The following is a 22,063-nucleotide window of genomic DNA, read 5'->3' as shown; positions in this document are numbered from 1 at the left end:
TATGGTTCTAAGTGTTGGTCGACTATAAAAGACAATAAACGGCATCTTCCGGTAATGGAGACGAAGATGTTGCGTTGGACTAGTGGAATGATACGTCGTGATCGATATGGGATTGCACCGATCGTGGAAAAACTGTGAGAGAGGCGTCTTAGATGGTATAGTCACGTAATTCGAGCTAACGAGAATTCACTTGCCAAAATCGGTCTGAACATCGAAGTCAAAACAACGGTGGCTTGATACGTTGAATGGGGATTTAAATGCCTCGCGATTGCATCCAGACCAGGCTTTTGATAGTATCCTCACTTATGAACGAGATACGGGAACGGGCTGAAGAGGGGCATTATGAGGAGTACTATCCGTCGAGAACGGCTCGATAAACTCCATCCACAGCATTCATCGTGGGTCTACAGCAACTTGGATCGCTTCAGCAAGTCTACCACTGATGAATTTTTCCAACACTTTCGCGGCTGCATCAAACATCAGTGGTTGGTATGCAAACGGGAGCTCCTGGTCTCCTTCCGCTACCTTCCAGCGGCAAGGAAAAATGTCCTCTTTCCAGCAAGCGTTGAACGTCCCAAGCAGTAAGTCTGACCGTTGATGAAACACCTGTTTGTAAATTTCCGCCGGGATACCATCAGGACCTGGTGCCTTCCTGGTTTTCATGATGAGAATTTCTTCTTCGAATACCCTTATTGTGAAAAGGGGGGCAATCCTCAACGTTTTCCGCGATTTTGACATCAACCCGTACATGATGTCTGGCGAATAATGCCCGTACAATGCCGTCCATCTGGTCGGGCCTTCCGATTTTCCGGCTGACAAGCTATAGCCAAGTCCCCACGGGTCTTTATTCACCTCTTTGACTGGGATCTGATGCGCGAGCTGATGTTTATACAACTGGATAAGAGGACTAACCTGATTTTTACCAGGGACAGTTTTTTATTCATCATTTCAGGGACGCTGCTATACGCCTTTGGCTCCAAAAAAGCTATATCCTGAGGGTTTTTCCAATTTTACTCCTTTATCCTTTTCCGTGGATCAGGCTGATTGACTCTAAGCTATTAAAATCATTGTATAACAATCTACCCCAGCTTGATTACTCCTCAAACTTTCATTGCAACCACATCAGATTCGATAATTTTATATCCAAATTCGACCGGAACATTCCACGTAAAACTCGAATGCAAAACGCTCTGAGCCCATGAATCATTACATCATCACCATTGCGGCCGGTATCATCCGTAATTTCACAAGATACACCGAGTATTTGCAGTTCAGTCGTGCTACTAATTACCAACAGCATCAAAGAATCTCCCAATCTGTTCCGCATCTCTACAATGTATCTTTTGGTCTTCAACCAAAATTTTCCAAAGTACATATGCGGTACAAGCTGCATATCTAATGCGGTTCCGTTCTCCCCTACAGTTTCGCACAGGGACCAATTTAAAGATATTGTGCCTTTTAATTTTTTTTGTAAAGTTCGCTTATATGCACAGTGAGTACACGTTTGCCGAGGAACAAGATTCTGCCCACATCGGCTGGTGTCTTCTAGCCATCCATTCAGTCGTCCCTCGGTTCCATCTATTCAATTTTCTTGTTGCACGTTTATGTGCGGACGTAGCAGATAAATTGAACGAACGAGTCACTATGCCAGGCGGTATATTTCCACTCGCATATAGCGAAATATAGCGCTAAATTCTGTGTGGAGCTCAGAACGACACTAGCTCCAATGGGTAGAAAGTGGAGAATGTATCTAAAGATGGAATTGGCGAAAATAGCCGGTTGAGGCTTCACATGTGTGGTTCTAGGCCTAAGATGTTCTCGAAAGATGCCTTGGGTGATAGTGGATCCGGTGTACAGCCTGCAGCCTCCCGTGGAGCAACGTGGTTTCAAGTGCATCCTCGGTTCTGCTGAACATTCCTAATTCATAGAGAGCACTGAGTGTACTGACGTAAAGGGTGATTTACACTAGAGTCTAGCGTGAAGTGCACACACTCCGGCTGTGTCATGTCAGAATGGACTGTAAGAGAACCCGCGCTTGTTGGCTAAGAGAATGTATACTTTCTCTCCGTATCTGAAAGCATGTATCTTGTTTGAAAAGTATATACTATACATTCACCCTGTGGAAGAGAGGAAAGCTACCACGGATCCCCACAAAGTTTGTGTGAGCTGTTCTGAGCGACTTGAATCGTCATAGTAGGCACGCAAGCGGCAAGTCTTATTCCGTGGTTTTTCCACTGGTTTCCCGTGCCGTAGTCGTACATACAGTTTTTTTACGTTACCGACTACGAACGTCCGCGGAATTCGGTCTCCTCGGCGGAGGTTCCTTATTAAGTTGCTTAAGAATAATTCTAGAGTGTGCATACACCTCTTTAGAGTGTATCCCCGTCGTGGTGCGTGCTCTCAACTAATCCACCAAATAATACAGTAGAGATGATAAAAGTTACTTCATCGTATCTATAGTGATTACCCAAGTCGAGATTAGGACCCACTCACCATTTTCGAGATAGTACTAGAAGTGAAGCTTGTATCGAGCAAATCAACCCATGGTACACATTGATAGTACGCTATTATCAGAAATCGCGGTGGTATTAAGTAATCAATTGGTTGGGACTGAAATTCAGTCAGAATAGAGTCGCGGTGTTGCGAGATCGGAACCTAAGCAACATCGGAAGTGGGAGTGCATCGCGGAAAAGTGCATCGCGTTTTATATAAGATTGCACAAGATCTTCGCTATTATTTCGTATTTAAAGTTCTAACTGCGGCCGGAAAGTTACAACGGAATAATAATTGAGTCGTGTTCAAAGCAACCCTTTTCAGATAGTTAAGATAGTGTAGTATGCATTTTCCCTGCTCCCCCGTGGTTAGGTCGGGCTAGGCGTTCGGGAGGCGACAATTGCTAATAGTGCAAATCGTACACTAGTGTGCACAGTACTTGCAAATTGCAGTCTCGTATCTGTTGAATGCACAACAATTAAGATATTAGTGCACTTGTCGGTGTGATTCCGCGCCGTACATATGTTGCTCGGGGAGTAGTGTTTTTCACGATCACGCTTACTATGGAAAGCTACAAGCCGACGATAAGATGATAGCGAAAAGTGATTACAGTCGTACGCCGTTGAATTTCCTATTCAAAGTGTGATAATCACATAATTAATTTTTCCTAAACGCTAACTAAGCGATTTCAATTGACGCTGGACCTTATACGTAGACGCGGGTCAGCCGGGATCAAGATTGCCTGTAGCAGATACTTTCCAATCTTTTTCCACTCGGTTTACAGATAATGCAAAAATTCTTTTGCTAATTTAAAATATTTCGTTATACAACGGCTCACTACCTCTCCCACTGCATTCACGATAGTCTATAGTGAGTGCATATCGTATCTTCTACGTCGGTCGTTACAGAACGCATTCGATAAAATTTGTGTTAGTGGGTTAACAACGGGCCAGAAACAACAACAAAACCACCAAGAACGGGCAGCATCAGCAACACAGAAGCATCTCTTCTTAATTTGTTTTTACACTTTAACAACAATCAAGTGAATTGCAAATTGCCCTCTTATGTAATTCGCGCCGAACTGAGTTCCACACACTCCAATTGAATCTTTTGTGCACTTTAATTATATCTTTATTCTGTGGAGCTTGATTTTTTTTTCCTGGTGTCCTATTGACAATTTATTCTGTAGAAATATGTGAGCTAGTGTTTGATTACACGATCAGAATCAACAATTCTGAATTGATTTGAATTAATTGTGAAGAAATTGATACGAAAAAGTATCGCGGAATAAAAAAAAATTAACGAAATATCAAGCCCAGTGCGGTCAGCTCCTTGACAATAAATAATTGAATTTTCATAACAAAACATTTGCTGAGTTTTTCAATCTTTTAGGCTTGCATTTTCTATAAAACTGATTAGAAGTTAAGTTAGATGAAAAGATATTGGAATACCAAAGTATACCTCCCTTGAATATTGTGCTCCCCGTGGAATGTTACACAAGTCGCGCAGCGGGGCCAAAAACGTATCTGATTAGTGCGTTTTTACACCAACTCGTCTCGTGTTGTAAATGTGTTCCCTATTTATAATCTCGTGATCGTATATTTATAATTTATTACTGCGCGTTTGTTTATGATTTGAAATCGGTTGGAATTATCGAATTTAAACGTTCGATCCGTTAAACGTAACACAGTTTCAACCGAATTTCTCGTATATCGAAAGATAGTATATTGTGTGTTGGTGAAAAATAATTACAAAGTCTAGTCTGTTGAGTGTTGTTTTTTAAAATTTCTCGCATTTAATATAATTTCAATCATTTTAATGTCGTTATCAACAAACATCATAAAACGATCAATCAAATATTCGTAGTGAACTTGAAAACAACAATGAAATATACTCATGTGCACAATTGGAAGCACATCATCAGAATAAAGAGATTTCAACAAAGGACGAACAGGATAATATTCAACAGCAACAACGCCACCACGAATCATCACCATCGAAATACTATTCGCCTGAAAAATTGCAAAATGCTGTTAACATCAGAAATGGTCCTTGTGCCCTTGAAGCTCGTTTAAATCCAAGAAAAACATTGTTGAAATCACAACAGCCTCTCATAAACAGTACTGGTGAGAATCAACCAGTTGCTACAAAACGTTGTGAAGCTACTATACAACCAGACATTCGTAATAATAACAATACTACCAATATCAGAAAACGTTTAGACGACATATCTCTATCACCAGTACGTCGTAACTTCACCAACTGTTCAATATCACCTGGTGGTAAAACATCACCGACTCCTTCACCAACACAAGACAAACGTCCAAAATCAGTAACTGCATCGGTTTTCACTCAAGTGCCAATCAATAACAATACCGAACCTATAACAATTCAAAATCAACAACCATCACAACAACTATCTGTATCTAGTTCAGTTGGTATTAACTTACCCATTGCCCTGAACGTTGGCAATCAACAACAATCACAACTGAATAATCATCAACAACCAGCTGCACCAACTAAATCAGTTACAGCATCAGTTCTAACACCAATCAGTTCATTAACAACACCAATAAATCGTGCATTTTTACCGAACAACTTCTGTAAAAATCAATCAAGGAATACAACAAATAGTGTTAACAATAATAACAGTAATAGCAACAATACCACGGAAGATATGAACAGTAGATATTTGATGTTTTCGGAGGAATCACCAGAACTAACAAGTAAGTAAAATTTTATTTTATTTTAATTTAAATTTATCTTCTAATCTCCTTCCAAAAAAAAAAGTATCTTATCTTTATGACGATCACTTACAAAAAAACAAAAAAATGAGATTTATTGGTGAACACGTTTTTCTCAGCTGAAAATCTACAAATAAAAATATCTTGAGGTGTCTAGAAATCTGTTGGTCATATAAAGAAATCAATTGTGCTTTGTGGAGGTGTAAAAAGATATTTAGGAATTTTATAGATTGTGCGGGTGTACATTACATTCCTTATGCTGTTGAAGATGAATTAGAAGTTAAAAAACAAGTTTTGGTACATTTTTTCGAAGATGATATGTGATTTTGAATGGCTGTGTTACGTGATTGTGATGTGTGATGTGTGATGTTTATTGCAATATGAAATGGATATTGTTTTTCTTGCAAATCACATGGGATATCGTGATTTCTTGCTGTGTTGTACATGTGATCCATACGTGGTTGACAGTTATCTCCTTTTTGGTGCCACAATTTGACAGGGTTTTTCTTGTCTCGTCTTAGTTTTGTTGGGGAGTCTCTTTTTAACTACAATCTCGAAAAACGAAAGGCAAAATATGCTAAAACTAGTTTAAAATGCTTTTACAACTAAAAAAAAGTTTGTCTGTTAGTGATTGTGGTGATATGAGATTCAAAAGTACTCAAAAACCAAAACATCACATTTTACAAAAACTTCTGATTCTCAGAAGACAAAAAAAATTGGTCTAAGTAACTCGTGGGATATGGTGAAACTTAACTGATTTGTTATTGTGTTTTGTGATCCATGTATAGTCCAAAACTTTTAGCTACTGCCACTGGCGAGATTTTTGCCAATTTTAAACACTTTTTAAATTGGCATTGGCTGTTTCCCAAATAATTTTAGCAATAAAATATTATTTTGTAAATTGTGCATTGCGGTATTGCGAGAAGCAAATATCTGAAAAGGGAACGGAAGATTTACATGAATTTAACATGTTTTTGGACTTGTTGTAGACCCTATTATTTCTTAATGATTGAGGATATCTGAATTTCGTAAAAATAACCTAAAACAGAAAATTTAAGGTGCGGAAAAGGAAGTTTTTGTTAATATTGATAGTGATAAAATAATTTCTGAAAGAACTGTTCATAAAGGAAAATGCCACATTTGCCAAACAGCCCTCGTTCGTAAAAAAACATATTTAATTTAATTTGTGCTAATTTGCGTTCGTTTTGTGATCCATACCTAACTAACAACTCTTAGTTACCACCGCCAGCGACATTTTTCCTATTTAAACAATTTCTCCATTGGCATTTCCCTTGGTCAGATTTGGAAAAAAAACAATTTATTTCAAACCGATTGTGATAACGTGAGTCCCTAAAAAAATATTCAAAAGCCAAAGCGCCACATTTGACAAACATTCTTCATTGGGAAAGAAACATGGAATTTAATTCAATTATCACAAACTGTGATCTACTATAGTGATTTGTTTTTGTGTTTTGTGATCCATGCCTAGCTCAGAATTTGCAGCCCTTGCCACCGACGGGATTTTTCACTATTTCAAACTACTTTTCGGTGTCATTTCTATTACTTAAAAATGATGAAAAATGATAATAAAGGATGTTTTTTTTATTCTTCCAAATCTACTCCATCTTTTTAGATAATTCACTGCATTCCACTTTAAGGTTGAAGTTGGTCTCAAAGCAGCCTGATTTGACAGCACCTCCGATGCTTCCTCAGGCTGCTCGGTGTCGGAATTCTCTTCATCTAAGCAGATTTCGCTACTAAAGCAATCGATCTCAAGCTCTGGGGGTTTTGATGAGGACTCAATGGCTAATTCTTTATCGATACCGAGGAATTCTGTTGCGTCGTCGTGTTGTTTGGAAGAAAAATAATTTGTATATTTTGTACTTGCAAGTCGCGAGGTTGGGAAGTTGCATTGTCTAGGAAAACCACTTCACAAGACAGACATTGAAATGCTATGTTCTGTCTACTGCGAAATTCTTCCAGCCAATCGTTAGATGCAGCGAAATTTTTAACTCAAAGGCTTAAAGCTATTTCCTTGACTTTTTATTTAACAATTGGTTCCGATAATTGAGTATTTTGACTTCGGAGCTTGCAAAACCAATCATAAACCATGGCATTCATATTTTTCCCTTTTGAATTGATACTATTGATATTTTTTCCAGCATATGCATTTCTTATCAGGGGAGTCTCCAAATTCCTAAGCGCAATTTTTTCCGTTGTGTATGCTTTTAAGAGGTTCGTGTCCGGCTCTGAGGATTTTTTTTGAAAAAATTAGAAAATCTACTGCCCGCGTCCGGTCAAACGGAATGTTCGCCCAGGAGAGGCAAATTGTTCTGACATGTACAAAAATAATCATAATAAAAAAAAAAATTGTCCGCCCTAAAGGGCCGTCCGCCAATTAGGCGTGTCCGCTAAGAGAGTTTGCACTGTAATTGTGTCTACCGATTATCTTCTTATTCTTCGTCCAAAAGGGCCGTCCGCCAATTAGGGGTGTCCGCTAAGAGAGTTTGCACTGTAATGGTGTCTACCGATTATCTTCTCATTCTGCATATATCGATATTGTGACAATCTCGATATATTTTAGAGTCCAAACTTACTTTAAACACCTTGAAAAAGACTGAAATGTACAGAACATGAGTTCAACATTATTTTTTGCCCCATAAAAGGCTCGATTATTCCTTAATCATTGATCATCATCGGTGTTTCGTATAAATAACTTAAATCAAAAATTTTATACGTGATGTTTTTAGATTAATGATTGTGATGCCATGAATCTTAAAAAAACCAAAAAGCAAACCGCCGCATTTGACAAACATACCTTATGTCCAGAAAACAATATTTAGTTTAATTAACACGTTCTGATGTGGTGAAATTTAGCTGATTTGTTTTTGTTTTGTGATCCAAACCTACATAGCTAAAAACTCATAACTTCCGTCGGCAGGGAGATTTTTTTCCATATAAATTTTCATTGGCATTTCTCTTGCCCAGACTTAGAACACCTTTATTTCGAGGCGATCGTGATGACCTGAACCTCTAAAAAATTATTTCTAAATCAAAGCGCCACGTTTGACAAACATTCTTGATTGGGAAGGAAACATGGAATTTAATTCAATTATCACAAAAGGTGATGTACTATTGTGAACTTTGTTGATTTGTTTTTGTGCTTTGTGATTCATTCCTAGCTCAAAATTTGCTGCAAATAGTTCAAAAACCAAAGCATCACATTTCACAAACATTCCTGATACGTTCATAACATGAAATTTAATTTAACTAATACTAAAACTGTGATGCAGTGCAATTCTGCTGATTTGTTTGTCTTTTAGAGCCACATCTAATTGAAAATCTGCAGTCTCTGTCGCCGACGGGATTTCTCCCAATATCGAACTATTTTTGATTGTCATAATTTCTACTAAAAATAAGCACAAAACGATAAAAACTTATAAAAGTTTTTTAATGTAATCATGTTACGTGATGTTTCATAGTACAGTCTTGATGTTTAATTAACAATTTCAGTCCTACCGTTCATTTTATTGATTTAATTGTAGTCTTTGGACCCAAATTGAGGTCTTCACCAAAAGGGCTATGTTTTGGACCGAAACATTACATTTGAATAAACGAAAAAAAGGAATCTCTTATTTGAATTTTGTATCGTTTTATTCTCATTTTTGCTAAGAAAATAAATCATAAAATAGTTTGAAAATAGAAATAATCTCACCGACGTTGAAAGCTAATAGGCCGTCCTGAAATGGGCACAATTATTCCTAATAAGATAAATCTTCATCTGAGTTTTGTAGAGATACCTAAAATAGAAAGAGCTGAGACATCACAAGCCAAAAGTCTTTTCAATTTCTAGATAAAAGGACAAAAATTATGCATTGCAAGTTACCCTTCGGTGCGTTCCACATGTGATCTCATACATAGCTTGTGATTTTCATGTCTTACCTGCAATCTTTTTGAAGTTTACACTATTTTTGGGTTTTCATTTACCGCAAACTTGAAAGACATTAAACTACTCGAGTATTTGGCTTAAAATTAAAACAAAAGATTTATATTCAAAGAAGAATCGAAGACATCACATCCCACAAATTTTTGTGATTCCTGGAAATCACGATATGCAGGTGCAAAATCAGGTGTAAGTACTAACACAAAACTGTGTACCTGATCTTCTTTTAACTTTGGTTAGTTACATAGTCCATCGCTCTGCTGTGGGCTTATCACTTGTAAAGAACTAAGTGTGATGGTAGTGAGTCTGAAAGACAGTCTCATTGAATATTAACTAGGAAAGGTTCAAATCCCGCCATTGGAATCCGACGGGATGACAATTTTAGTAAGATAATAAACAATAAATTGAATAAAATTCTTCCAAACGCTTCTTTGCGGTTTCGCATGGGTTGGGATCCCAGTGTCCCTCATAGTTTCTCCAAAAAGTGTCTAGATCCTAGATTTGTCACAGTTGCTATGTCTTTCCTTACTATTTTGAAATTTCCAAGGAACAACTCAAGTCACACGTGTCAGAAAAGAATTTACTCACATCGAGGTTAGATAATAGGCCGGCGATTAATTGCAGTAAGTGTTTTTTTTCTAAAAACTTTCTGATAACACGGCGTAAAGAATTCCAAACAAACTTTGTTTTCGATATTGGAATTGTGTATTTTTTTAGAATTATCATTTCTTAATCATTTTATTTTATTTTTGTGCCTTGATAAAAATAAAAATATGTGGAGATTAGGTTGAGACGAATCAGAGGAAGTATGGGGTTTTGCTTTTTTTCTAAAAATATAGTCGCGTCCACTCAATCGGATTAACATTTTTCTGGCGACTAAGGTTTTTCAATGCCATCATGATGTCTAACTTTATTCGGCAGCTTGGTCTGTCATATGTTATCAAGGCTGTCACCCTGATTTACCATATTGTACCCTTTCGGCATCGTGAGGTCGAAGAAACTGAATAAAGCCCCAAGGGGTCTTCTGCAGAAATTGGTTGATTTTGTGACCCCCCAAAGTTCCACTGTATTATCGGTCTAGATTGAGTACAGACTTAATGCTTATTGTACGGAGGAGGACTATCTAATCGTCGTTGCCATCGAGACTATATTTCTTGGCTTGGTCTTCAGGATGTCCTTCCTCCAACCATCAATCGTGACCCCTAATTTCAAAATCCATGCAGTGATGTGCTGACTTTGCTAATAGAACTTCTTTCGGGGTTTTTCCACAAGTCCTTGTGTTGCCTTCTTAGAAACCAAATGTAGTAAAATCCATGTTTGTTTATCTATGTAAATATGAAAAACTAGACTCCACTCAAAAGACGGAAGTTATAGTTAATATTTGTTGTGATTTGTTGGTGGTTGACTGGGGTGGTGAGTGCTCCTTTTACCAAGGACGAGCCTGTTGCGATGAAATAACTTCCTTCATTAAAAATATAGGCTAACGACCAATAAAACCTATCACTTAATGGCCCTTATAACTTTTTTTATTGTAGGCAAAACACTTTTTCCTATAGGGAATTCACAGCGAGACTCCCCTTTTGTGAATTCCTTTCTTATATCCCTCGCCTTTTCTGCATTCAATGCGAAAAAAATTAAGTTCACAAAGAAGGGTATGTTACACGCGGCTATAAAATCTGGAGAAGTAGCGAAGATCCGGAAGAAAAACTACGAGAATGTTCGGAATAAATCCTTTATACTCCTATGTGGTTTGAAGGGAAGAAGAATAGTCCTTGTTGCGTTGTCGCATTTTTATATCGAAATCCTTTTTTGTATTCTTGAAAGCGAATTTCTCTTAAAGTGTGGTGTAGGCCTTTTTCCGTAAACTTTTAGGTAGGCAGAATGGAAGCACGTAAATCATCTTTGCAAATGATTTGGTCCAGCTTGATTTCCGGAGCTTCCGTTGGCTTCATTAAGATTTCGATCTCTGTATTTCCGGGGAAATTTGCTTTGTAATTTTTTTTCTAATTTCTTTCAGCGTGGATTTCATTTCTGAACATTAATGACATCCAAAGGTCTTATTGTCCTCGGACGTCAGTCCTTGCTGGAATATCACTTCCAATAAAACTTTCGGCTTAGTAGCACATTTCACCAGATGTTCTTGGTAAACACCGAAATCTTGAAGAGAAAACGGTGCAGAGCCTGATCCTAGTTATATATGAGAAATTGTCCTGATCAGGTTTTCGATTTCATTAATAACAAAATTAAATGTAGTGGATTCGGAAACGTGAATTGTTTCTAGGAACATCATGGATCACCATGTGATAACGCAGCTCTGATTTTCGACTTTCATATCCTTTATATTTTTGGAATTTTGACAGTCACTCTTCCTTTCCCAACAGCATCACCAGAACAACAGTGGTCGTTTATACCAGCAGCAAGAAACTGGCCTCTCACTAATTTAATCAAGATTATCAGATATGGAAGCGTGAGCAGGTCCAAGAAAGTCGGTTTCGTAGAAATCTTTGTCAGATTGACTTTTAATTCCCTTCAATATTATCGGCACCCTCAGTTCAAAAGAAGGTTGGAATTACACACTTCGCTTGTTTGTGACTTTCGAGTTGCATTGGAAATTGAATACGATCAAATAGAAGTTTTCTATTTCTAGAAAAAATCGCATTCATTCAGGGAATAACTGGTTCCCGAAATATCGCCATTAGCCATTGTCATGTAAATAGAAAAATGCGTTGAATGGAAGAATGAAAACAGAATAGTCAAAATTCTATTAACCAATGCCGGAGAGTTCCACTTTATTCTTCGCTCCTTTGACCCCACACACCTTTTGCTCATAGAATGCGGCTTGGTTTTTCGCTGTTAGGGTTCTTAGCATCCTAAAGATGATAATATTACTCTGAGCCACACTGAACAGAGCCGTGGAGGAGGAGCGCGAATTTCTTGGAAAGTCGCCTGAGGAGTACAAGCACATTGCCCCATACTGACGATGACGTCGCGAAGCTGTAGTTAATGCGTTGTGCTCCACATTGAGTTTCATGGCAACCGTATATGGTACCGCGAGTTTTTCGGGCAAGACTGCCCTGTTTAACAGATTTTTATGAAATGGATTGTATAGGAACGCCAATCCAGAATTTCATTTTTTTTTGTTGTGGGTCACATTTTTTGCTTACCAGATGTACCGTGCGATGATTCTGGAGTTGTGGGGTGGACAAGAGAGGGGACAAAGTATCAGAGTATGCAGATGGGTGTCAACGAACACTTCTGGGGGATTGCAAAACTATCTGCGCGTCCACTATTCGTCCCTTTTCTATATGAGACCACCCTCATATTAAGGGAGATATGTGCCTCTAACGCTCTTCAAGAGATTCCTCCATCTTTTGGTCATTTTCCTACCTCCTGGACCCCTAAAACATATACCATTTTGCAGGTCTAACTCTCCTCTGAACTAGCGATCAGCACACGAAGTTTCCAGCCACTGTTTTGGTTTTGGGTGTTGTGAGCAACGGAGAACATGTCACGCCAACACACTTCTTTACTTAAGGAGATTTCGAGTCAATTCTACTGTATTATATACTCTCTCGAGGTTCTAGAGACAGTACTCAAGCCTTGAAATGATCTTATGCAGTGACAGCCTATACATCTTTCAGCAAGATTCGGCTCCTGCACGTAAAGCGATGGGGACACAAGATTGAAAGGCTGAAAATTTATATTACCACATAACACCGAACTTATGGACGCCTAGCTCCCCAGACCTTAATCTTGTGGAATACTACGTACGGGACGTAGTTGGGCGTGAAACCAAAAAACATTCTCATAACACCATTTCCTTTTTGAAGGCTGCAATTAATACCGTTATGGTCAATATGAATAAGGTGCATTTGATTCAGGCATACTATCGTTTCTGGACCCGGAGCCCAAGTAAATTTTTGTTGATGATGCTGGGAGTCCTGGGAGTCCTTACCCACTCGGTGACGAACCGGACCACTTGGGAAGCAACTTACTTCCTCTTTTGTAGTCCACCGACTCCTCTTTTTTGGGTTAATGAGTTGCCTCTGCCCTGGACGAAACTGTCAGTTAACTTTTTCGTTTCTTTTTTGCCAACTTGGGTGTTTACCCCAAAAAAAAGAGGAGTCCGTGGACTACAAAAGAGGAAGTAAGTTGCTTTCCAAGTGCACCGGTTCGTCATCAAGTGGTTGCGGACTCAGGACTCCCAGCATCCTCAACAAAAAATTTATAAGTTGATTCCAAACCATCACGGGCCGTTTCTAAATATCTAATTAAAAAATAAAAACTCTTCAAGCTACGACTAAGAAATCTAGTGAGGCAGACGAGAAGGAGGGAGTAAAATAGGAGGAGACTCTTGACACCTATTCTAAAGAGTTGTACTCAAGTTTTGGTTCTCACACGTCCTCCCTCAATTGCTTTCATCTCAACATTGGTTTCACCTCTTCAGTCGAATTTTTCGAAATCTTCGAATCTTTAAGACACTTGAACAATTTTGTAGTTTTAGTAGCTGTAGAGCCAATTCTGAAAATATTTAGTGCATTCTTTTCAATAATGAATAATTTATAATTCTAAAAATCCACTGTGGGAAGTTTTTATTATTTTTTATTTAATTTTTGGAATTTTGCTTTTACTAAATAATTTTTTATTTATATTGATTGGAGGTTCCATCAATGATTGCAAATTTTTCTGGATTTTTTTTGCGGCCTTTTTTGTTCTAAATAGTTAAAAAAATTAAAAAGAATTTAAAATTATTTTTTTTTAAATATTTAAATCCTTTTAAATTTCCTTTTTTAGGATTTAATCTTTTTTTCTGAATAGAAATATATGAAAAGCAAAATTAAATAGATATTAGAGAAAAGGTGGCGAATGCGTAAGTTTCGTCATTTTTTTAAATGACAATTTTTTATTATTTTGTTATCTTTTTGTATCTGCTCGAAAATCCATATGTGGTGACTTTTATTTTTCCTAAAAAATAGTGACTTTAACAATTCTATATTGGGAATTTTCCTTTGCCGAGGAACTGTAGGGCTTCACCCATTCAATTAAGGAAAAGTTCTAACCTAATTGAGAAGTAGGAAATGAACCTTCTGGTTCCACTTAAAATTAATTTTTTTTAAAGTTTCCTTGGTGAACAATATTTAAAACAAAAACTTTTATAATAATGACAATAATTTCTGCTTTTTTCAACCATAATTTATCCGACCTTCCTGTTCGCGGCAACAGTGAAACGTCTTAAACCTCGTTCGTGTCGTCAAGGGACTGACGATTTCTTACGAAATATCGGGATTACCACTGGCAAATTTGTACAAATTATCCGGAAATACGAATTATCGATGTTCTAATTATCGAAATTCCACTGTATTATATCTAAAATTACCCAAAATTGTTATAAACTCAGAGAAATCTATAATTCATTTTAGTCTGAACAAATTACATATAAAATTACAACCCACCGAATTTTATATTAAAACATTTATCTAATTATGGTAATTTTATTGATTGATTCATTCATTGCCTTCAATCTAGTAGTAATTCTAAAACTGATAACTACATAGACATCATTTTAGGTATTCATGTAGTAAATTGCTCCTTCAATTAGATTCCCTATATACGAGTACTAATGGCATTGAATCAATCACTACCCCAATTTATTTTTGATAGGTTCTGAATGCCACGAGTTTGAATATTTTGTCAATGCTGCACGAGACTTAATAGTTTTATTGTAGATGTATTGTAGTTTTCATCAAATAAAATTTTATTAAGAGTCATGGAGCTGATATTTTTTGATTCCTCTGATTGCTATTTTAGACAATTCTACTTTAGCAATATTGTTTGTGAAAAATGATATAAATTCAATTAAATTAAAAATTGAATTGTTTTCTTTTAAGTTTTATAAAAGAAAACAACATTTAGTCGTATCTTATCCTAAAGTTTGAGCTGTTCTAATCTTGACTACACATAATTAACTCTCTTAAAATAAATCAAAATAAATCCCAAGTTTCATAACTACAAATTAAATGATATTCGGTTGAATTATTGGACTGCAATGGTAATTTTATATTTTTCAATTTTCTAACCTTAATAGAACGCATTAAACGTATTCATATTTCTGAAAATGAAATTTTTGAGGACCCGAACTAGGGAGTGGGGGAGTGAGTTATGTATATTCCCTTTTTTTCGTACAGCTCTTTTGTTACTATCCGAAGCCAATACTGAAACGACCTTTGATAGATCTAAATTCCCTAATGAAGAGTGTGCTAAATGATTCCGGAAATACTGTATATGTTGATAATTCAGTAAAAGTCTTTCGTAAGAAACAAAAGAAAAAATATGTATCTTCTACGTTTGTACAATTAATTGTGCCAATTGTTTTCTTTTTTGCATTGTTTGAAAACAATATTGATCATATCCACTTTCATATCAGCCTCCTTTCACAGTCATTGCAAGTATGGTTTATTGGATACCCTATGCAATTGTCATAAAGAGTCAAAGTCACTCAACTGTTTCAGTTGATACCTAATATATTTCCAAGAAATCTTATCTTCCCGTAAGATCATTTTCTTTTAAATTTTGATAAATTATACAATTTATTTTTAATCAATATCATTCAAACCTCAAGTAATTGTTTTACATTGTACATGAGCGTGATAGATTTTTTTGATGCTTCAAGGCTTTTGTTTATGTTTTGGGTCGTATTTCTTTCATTCAGCCTTATAATAGCCATGAATTTGATTATGTCACTTTTTTGAATTTCAAAACATTTGTACATTGTAAAATTATCAGTTGCAATTACAATCTATTTCAATTTATCTATTGTTTTAAGTAGAGATGTTTTCGAAGAGGGGAAAGACATTACCTGCCCCAATATTACTTATGTCATTAATCCATCTATTCATATTGTGTTAAAATGAATTCAGATACTTAGTTGGATTGTAATGAGCAATACTTATTATCTCATATATCTTGGAGATGAATTTTATAGTTTTAAGTTGCTTATTTTATAGCATTTTCATGATTTTTTTGCAACACTTCTGGCGATAAGCTCTGGATTTCTTGGCAAATGCTCTCCTTAAGATCTTCCAGAGTCTGGGAATTATTCACATAAACTACTTTGGAAGACATCTAGGTTGGTTGAGTCTGATGATCTTGCCGACTAATGAATATTGTCAAAACGCAGAGTAAACTCCACAATTAATTTGTAATTAATACATTTCGTGGATATAATGGCTCTTCCTGAATAATATCGAGGTTCTTAGAGCTTCTCAAATAAAAGTGCTAATTATTGATGTTTTCGCTGAGATCAAAATGGGCCTCGTCACTTATGATGAGTTTTCACGTCTGTTTTGTCTTTTTTATGTCAGCTGCGTTTCACAGCCAACTGGTAAAAGCTGATGGACTGTAAGGGGATATCTTTTTTATGAAAAATGCATTGCGGAGACCGCCGTCAAAAGCCCGATCATGTCGTACTTTGTCTATTTGATGTTTTTCACCACATTTTGAGCCACAGAAGTGATATTCTGGCCAAAACGAGCAGTTCCAGGTCTTCCAATGTGTGATGAATCTCATGGTGACCCAGTGTCTTCAAGTCAGGTGGTCAAACGTCGGAACATTCGTGCAGTGGACCTTGTACGACTAGCAGGACAGCGAAGATATTCACGTTGTATCAAACGCTACAGATGAAATATTCCTCAAAAAACAATTATTCGTTGCAACCTTTCTGGTTCCTTCAAAGGAATTTGAATTATGTCTACAAATGTCATAACTGACATTTTACACCATCTGCAAAAGTTTTTCCTTCTTCGAATAAGTTCATTTATTAGCATCCTGGCAGTTGGAATTCCTACTCACATTCCTTCGCATTATGGATCAGAAAATCAAAAGCAAAAAAATTATTAATGGTTTTGTATTTAAGGGCCCAGGCGCTGCTCTTCTTTGCCCTGCGGAGAAGCCTGACCAAAGGCGGCTACAGAGCTATTCCCTCCGAATATATTAACTTAAAAATCTGATATGCTTATGAATTTGAAGAAGAATCTGATATGGGTATACATTATGTCGACCGAAAACCGTAGGTCCAAAGTTTGGCTGGTCTGAGCAACTTAGTCCCTCCTTCTAGTACATGGACCACTCTTTTTTGTGTGAAAAGCTGGGTAATCGCCTTTAATGTAGTTTGCTTTTAAATAAATGATCGACTCAGGATCATCCTTTTCTCAAGAAAAAAACTGAATTCTCTTTCGTAATGGGATGGAATCTAGTATGAGAAACCCATGTTCACTCGTTTGTCTTACTATATTTTCTTCAAAACCATTGTTGGCATACACGCACGAATATGGAGAACTGGTTAATTATCCGTCATGTGGTATGAAAGGGCAACTTTTTTCCTTGATTTTATCATCATTCAATCGAGTATTGTTACTTCCTTCTTCTTCCTTTTTGTGACATTACATTCCGTTTCGAGATTTGTCTTCCTTCAGCCTTTGCTTCTAAGTGCTTCCACGTCCATACATTGTTGAATCCCTTCTTTGAAATCGTATCATGGTCGGGACTTCTGCTTCGTTATAGATTCTATACCTGATGCACCACCCGCTTCTCAAAATGACTGTTTTCAATAATTTGGAAAGGACCTTCCCTTCAAAGGCAATCAGTTGCATGGATGAATTTTCACATTCCAAAAAAATTCTCTATTGCTACTGATAAAGTGGGAGGTTTCAGCAGTTCCGATAAGTAGGACGCTCATCTTTGTTGATTATGCTTTCATCCTTGTCTCTACTCTAGTCTTTGAAAACCATTTTTAAGTGTTCTCACCTCTTTAAATGCTCATCCGATGTTGTTTGTGATAAAGATACTGTCAATATTCCCTCTTCTTACGTCTAAGCAATCTAGTAGCGTGCTACCTTCGTTTCAACGTCGAGTTTAAGAGGGTTTCGCACCCGCAAAAGCGAAGAAATGAAAATTCTTTTTATTCATGTTTCCGTTAAGATGAAAATAGGCCTTGTCTCTCAGGATGAGTTCTGACGAAAAATTAGGCAAGCCTCAGGGTAGCATGAGTACACATATGTCAATTGCACTTCTGTACTTTGCTAGCGAAAATTTTCAAATCTTTACTCAAAATGTGCTGCAGAGATGATAGTGAAAGATCCAATTATGTGGTACGTCGTCTAGCTGATATTGCTGTGTCTTCTTTCACATTTTGAACCACTGAAGCAATATTTTGACAGATAGACAAGGGGGCGGGGGAATAGATGGTGGACTCAGGAGCACTCTATCTTCAAACACAAAAAAGTAACTCCACTTTCTTCATAAGACAGAAAATAATGTGGGAATATCTTCCTTACCTTTCTATCAAGAACTAGTCAGTTATCAACCATTTGGTATCACAGGACGAACCTTTTTTAATTCAGAATCATTTGATTGGGTTTTGTTGTTTTCTTTTCTTTTTCACAGTGCACCAGTCCGTTTCAAGTCCTTGCTTCCTTTAATCTTTACCTTCAGTTGTTTGTTGGTCAACCCCAGACTTGGAGGACTAGTGTACTGTTTTGTTTGGTCTACTTGATAAAGAGGACAAGGAGATCTGGTAGGATTTAGTATAGCGTCCCCATATACTTTCTTTATCATTTTTCTTTCTCCCTGTCATTGTGCGGCTTGTATACTCTTTGTAGTCATTTTTTTCTGTAAAGAACGAAGGTGCGTCGACGATACATTTTCCTGTTTTGCTCGATAACTTTTTGCCATCTTCTGGTGAGCTTCCTAATTCCCCATTCGAAAAAGGAGCTGTCGATGAACTCAAGAAAGTATTTATTTACCGCCCCTTCTCATTTCAAAAAAAGAAGAAGAAGTCGAACTCTTACGCCTTGGTCAGGCGAGTATACTGTGGGAAGCAGCACATGACATCCAAGCTACGATAGTCTTCGACTGGCCGTCAAAGTTGTGTGTAGTCTTAAATTGTCTCGATAGCATACAACTCCCTTAGGATTGTCGCACTTCAGCCGTTTTTAGATGAGAGATGCATTCAAACTGTTCAAATCTTAACAATACTCTCCCGAACTGAACACTTGGTACCTTGCTGTTAGCCCAAAAAAACATCACGCTTTTTTCAAACTGACCACACGTAGAGCATACCTTCCTTCGGTAAAGCTTTGCTTTTGAAGTCATTTGAGGCGGATCTTCATGTTGGGATCAAGTTTGTTTGCATTACACATGCTTGTAAATGATCCAGTTCTCATCATTTTTTTGTTTTTATCCGCCGCTAACTGATTTTTTTTGAGGTCATAAGGCTCTAAATATCAAACTTGTCTACTTGCCCAACCCTTCTTATGTACACTTTTTTGATTAACCTTTAATGTTTCTGCAATGTCTGGTGACGTGTAATGTGAGTTTGACTTGGTGACTGCCATGACTTTATCTTCATCAATTTTGATGGACCGTCCTTACGGAGGAGCGTTTTTAATATCAAAATTCTCAGCGTGAAATTTCGGGAACCAGTTTTGGCAGTGACGTTTTCTTGGCGCATTGTCATCATAAAATTGATACATTTTTTCATTGGCTTCATTCGCATTGTTCGCTTTTCGGAAGTAAAAGAGTAAAATATGACGAAAATGTAGTTTGGTCTTTCATTTTTAGCCTCTTTTAAAATCTCCAAGTTTGTCCAAATAATAAAGCTTAGACTGTCAGCTGTCAAACGACATATGGCAAATAAAATTGGATGGACCCCAGTGGTAGTTTTGACGCCAACACCTTCTGTGGCAAAAAAGCGTTATATTTTTGTTACTAAATCTGATAGATACGGGGGGGCGGTAACCAGTGTACACTCTTAACTCGTATTAGATTTGAATTTTGCAGTGAAGCCTACTAATTTGTGGATCGCTTTCTGAGTAAAAATAGAAACAATTGCAATAAACGTATCAGATAAGCGAAAATTTAAATGAATAAAGCTTCCACGCTTAATTTAAACAAATTATCGCCAGCATATGTATCTTTATCTAATTAAATTTGGCGTAAACTTATTTCAAAAAATCATGCTTACTCGTAAACAGAATCATATCCAGGCGGATACCATCAAACCATTTTGAAATGTTTGGATTATCGAATCTCAACAAAATATCCACAAGAACTTTTTTCCGGCTTCCTCCATGGAAAACCCAGAGTTTCCTCCCCAACTTTTGATTCTTAAATCGGATGGTGCGCCAAGCTTTTTGTTGCTGTTTACAAGAGCTCAACAGCCCATTATCAATTCAATAAATAAATCACGTTGGACTCACAGATGACTAAGAAATCAAAAGGAAATGGAGAGTTTGACGAACTCCCTGCAACCATTCTTGAATTCAAATTCAAAATTTGACACAATTTATCAAAATTGCAAATTTCCGTGTTTTTTGTTTATAAACATTTCAGCGGTTATTGCTGTTTTTGTCACTGAATATTTTCACTTTTTTGCATTACGAAATGTATCTCGAGTGAGAATTCGTTTCTACGCAATTTGACCATTTTCCGCTTTTATTTTAAATTAAAAGAAAAAAAGAAAATATCTGAGCAATTCGCTGAGTAAAGTAAGGACATTTAGATATGTCTCCATTGTTCCTAAAGTAGAATTTTTTAAAAATAACAACTTTGTTAAGACTTTCTTGAACATTTCTTTTTTCTTTCGTAAGGTTTTCTTATATAACCACACGAGATATTTGTTTCATGCTGCGTGTGGGAAGAGTGATCTTCTATAATTAGACGGGGGTTCTGTTTTGTATACAAAATTTTTTTTTATGTAATTTTGCGTTTAATTTGATGATTGATGAATACAAAATGTCAGGAATAGGCAAACTTTCCGATAATAAATGCTTGTTAACACGTGCGTTTAACGATACGTGGTTCAAGTGTACGACTGGGTACTATTTGGCAGGAATGTGTCGTTTTAGTAAGTTTTCGTCAAGAGATAGTTAAGATTGCCTTCTGTCCACGTGAAATCGTGGAACTAATAATTGATGAATTCTCATTGTCACCATGAAAATCAAGGAAAATTTCGAAATAACTAGTCTAGTGTCGTGAAAATCACGGGACTAGAAATACATGCACGGGCTCGAATTCGACATATCATCCATTTTTCGACCCCGTGCTCCACGTGCTCCCCTGGCTCATTCCGTAAATATTCTAATGAAATTCAAACTGACAATTTCATGAAATACCACTATCATTCGATAACATCATATATAGACAATGGGATACAAGATCCTTGCGAACTAACCACCAACAACCAAACCACAACTTAGTCGTTTCAAATATTACGGCTTGCTTGAATAATAGATTGTCTTACAGGCTCCCGGTCTAGTTTAGTGATGCTGAAAATATTATGGAACAATGTGGTATGAACGCCACACTTAACCTTGAATATATCGAATTACTAACTTTATTCTATTATCGAGGGTAACAAATAGCTTGGGAGTATGTTAAACGAGATGACAGTAGGTTTTTTAAACAGTTTTACCACCTCATTATATAAAGGTTAGTGTAACGTGTACTTATGTGCATTGGGTATCGTTTACATGTTGATATTACATATTTCTATAAGAAATGTTAGAAAATGCCTGGAGAAGACGATAGATCGTCAAGTTTGTGGGAAATTTTTGCAATATTATGGGGGTGGGGGTGAATGTTTACGAGAGTGCTGGAATTATAGAACAAACGGTGTGTTTAAGATTTAAACATTTTTATTGGAATAGCTTTTTTATGGAGGCTTTCGAACATATTTTTCTCTCAATTGTTTAATTCTCAAATTATTGGAGGTAATAAATCTTTGTAATGAAAGATAGGTTCGTTATAGTTTGGGGGAAATTGAAGTTGCGAGTAATCGGTCCTGAGATTCTGCTTATTTTGCCGGAAGAAATGAAATTCATTTTTG

At 36.8% G+C, this 22,063-nt stretch overlaps 1 protein-coding gene across 3 annotated transcripts in view; it reads left to right on the top strand.

The window, feature by feature from the left end:
- LOC119651282 (protein similar) overlaps positions 1-22,063 on the top strand; it is a 549,699-nt gene that overhangs the window by 448,178 nt on the left and 79,458 nt on the right. For all 3 annotated transcript variants that reach the window (XM_038054794.1, XM_038054793.1, XM_038054791.1), the window contains exon 8: positions 4,360-5,219. In XM_038054794.1, coding sequence (XP_037910722.1) covers positions 4,360-5,219 — 860 coding nt within the window. The remainder of the gene's footprint in view (positions 1-4,359; positions 5,220-22,063) is intronic.

The sequence above is a fragment of the Hermetia illucens genome, chromosome 3 (genome assembly GCF_905115235.1).
Source record: "Hermetia illucens chromosome 3, iHerIll2.2.curated.20191125, whole genome shotgun sequence".
NCBI classification, from domain to species: Eukaryota; Metazoa; Arthropoda; class Insecta; order Diptera; family Stratiomyidae; genus Hermetia; species Hermetia illucens.
Note: the sequence above shows the minus strand (reverse complement) of the source record. Positions and strands in the feature narration are given on the sequence as shown.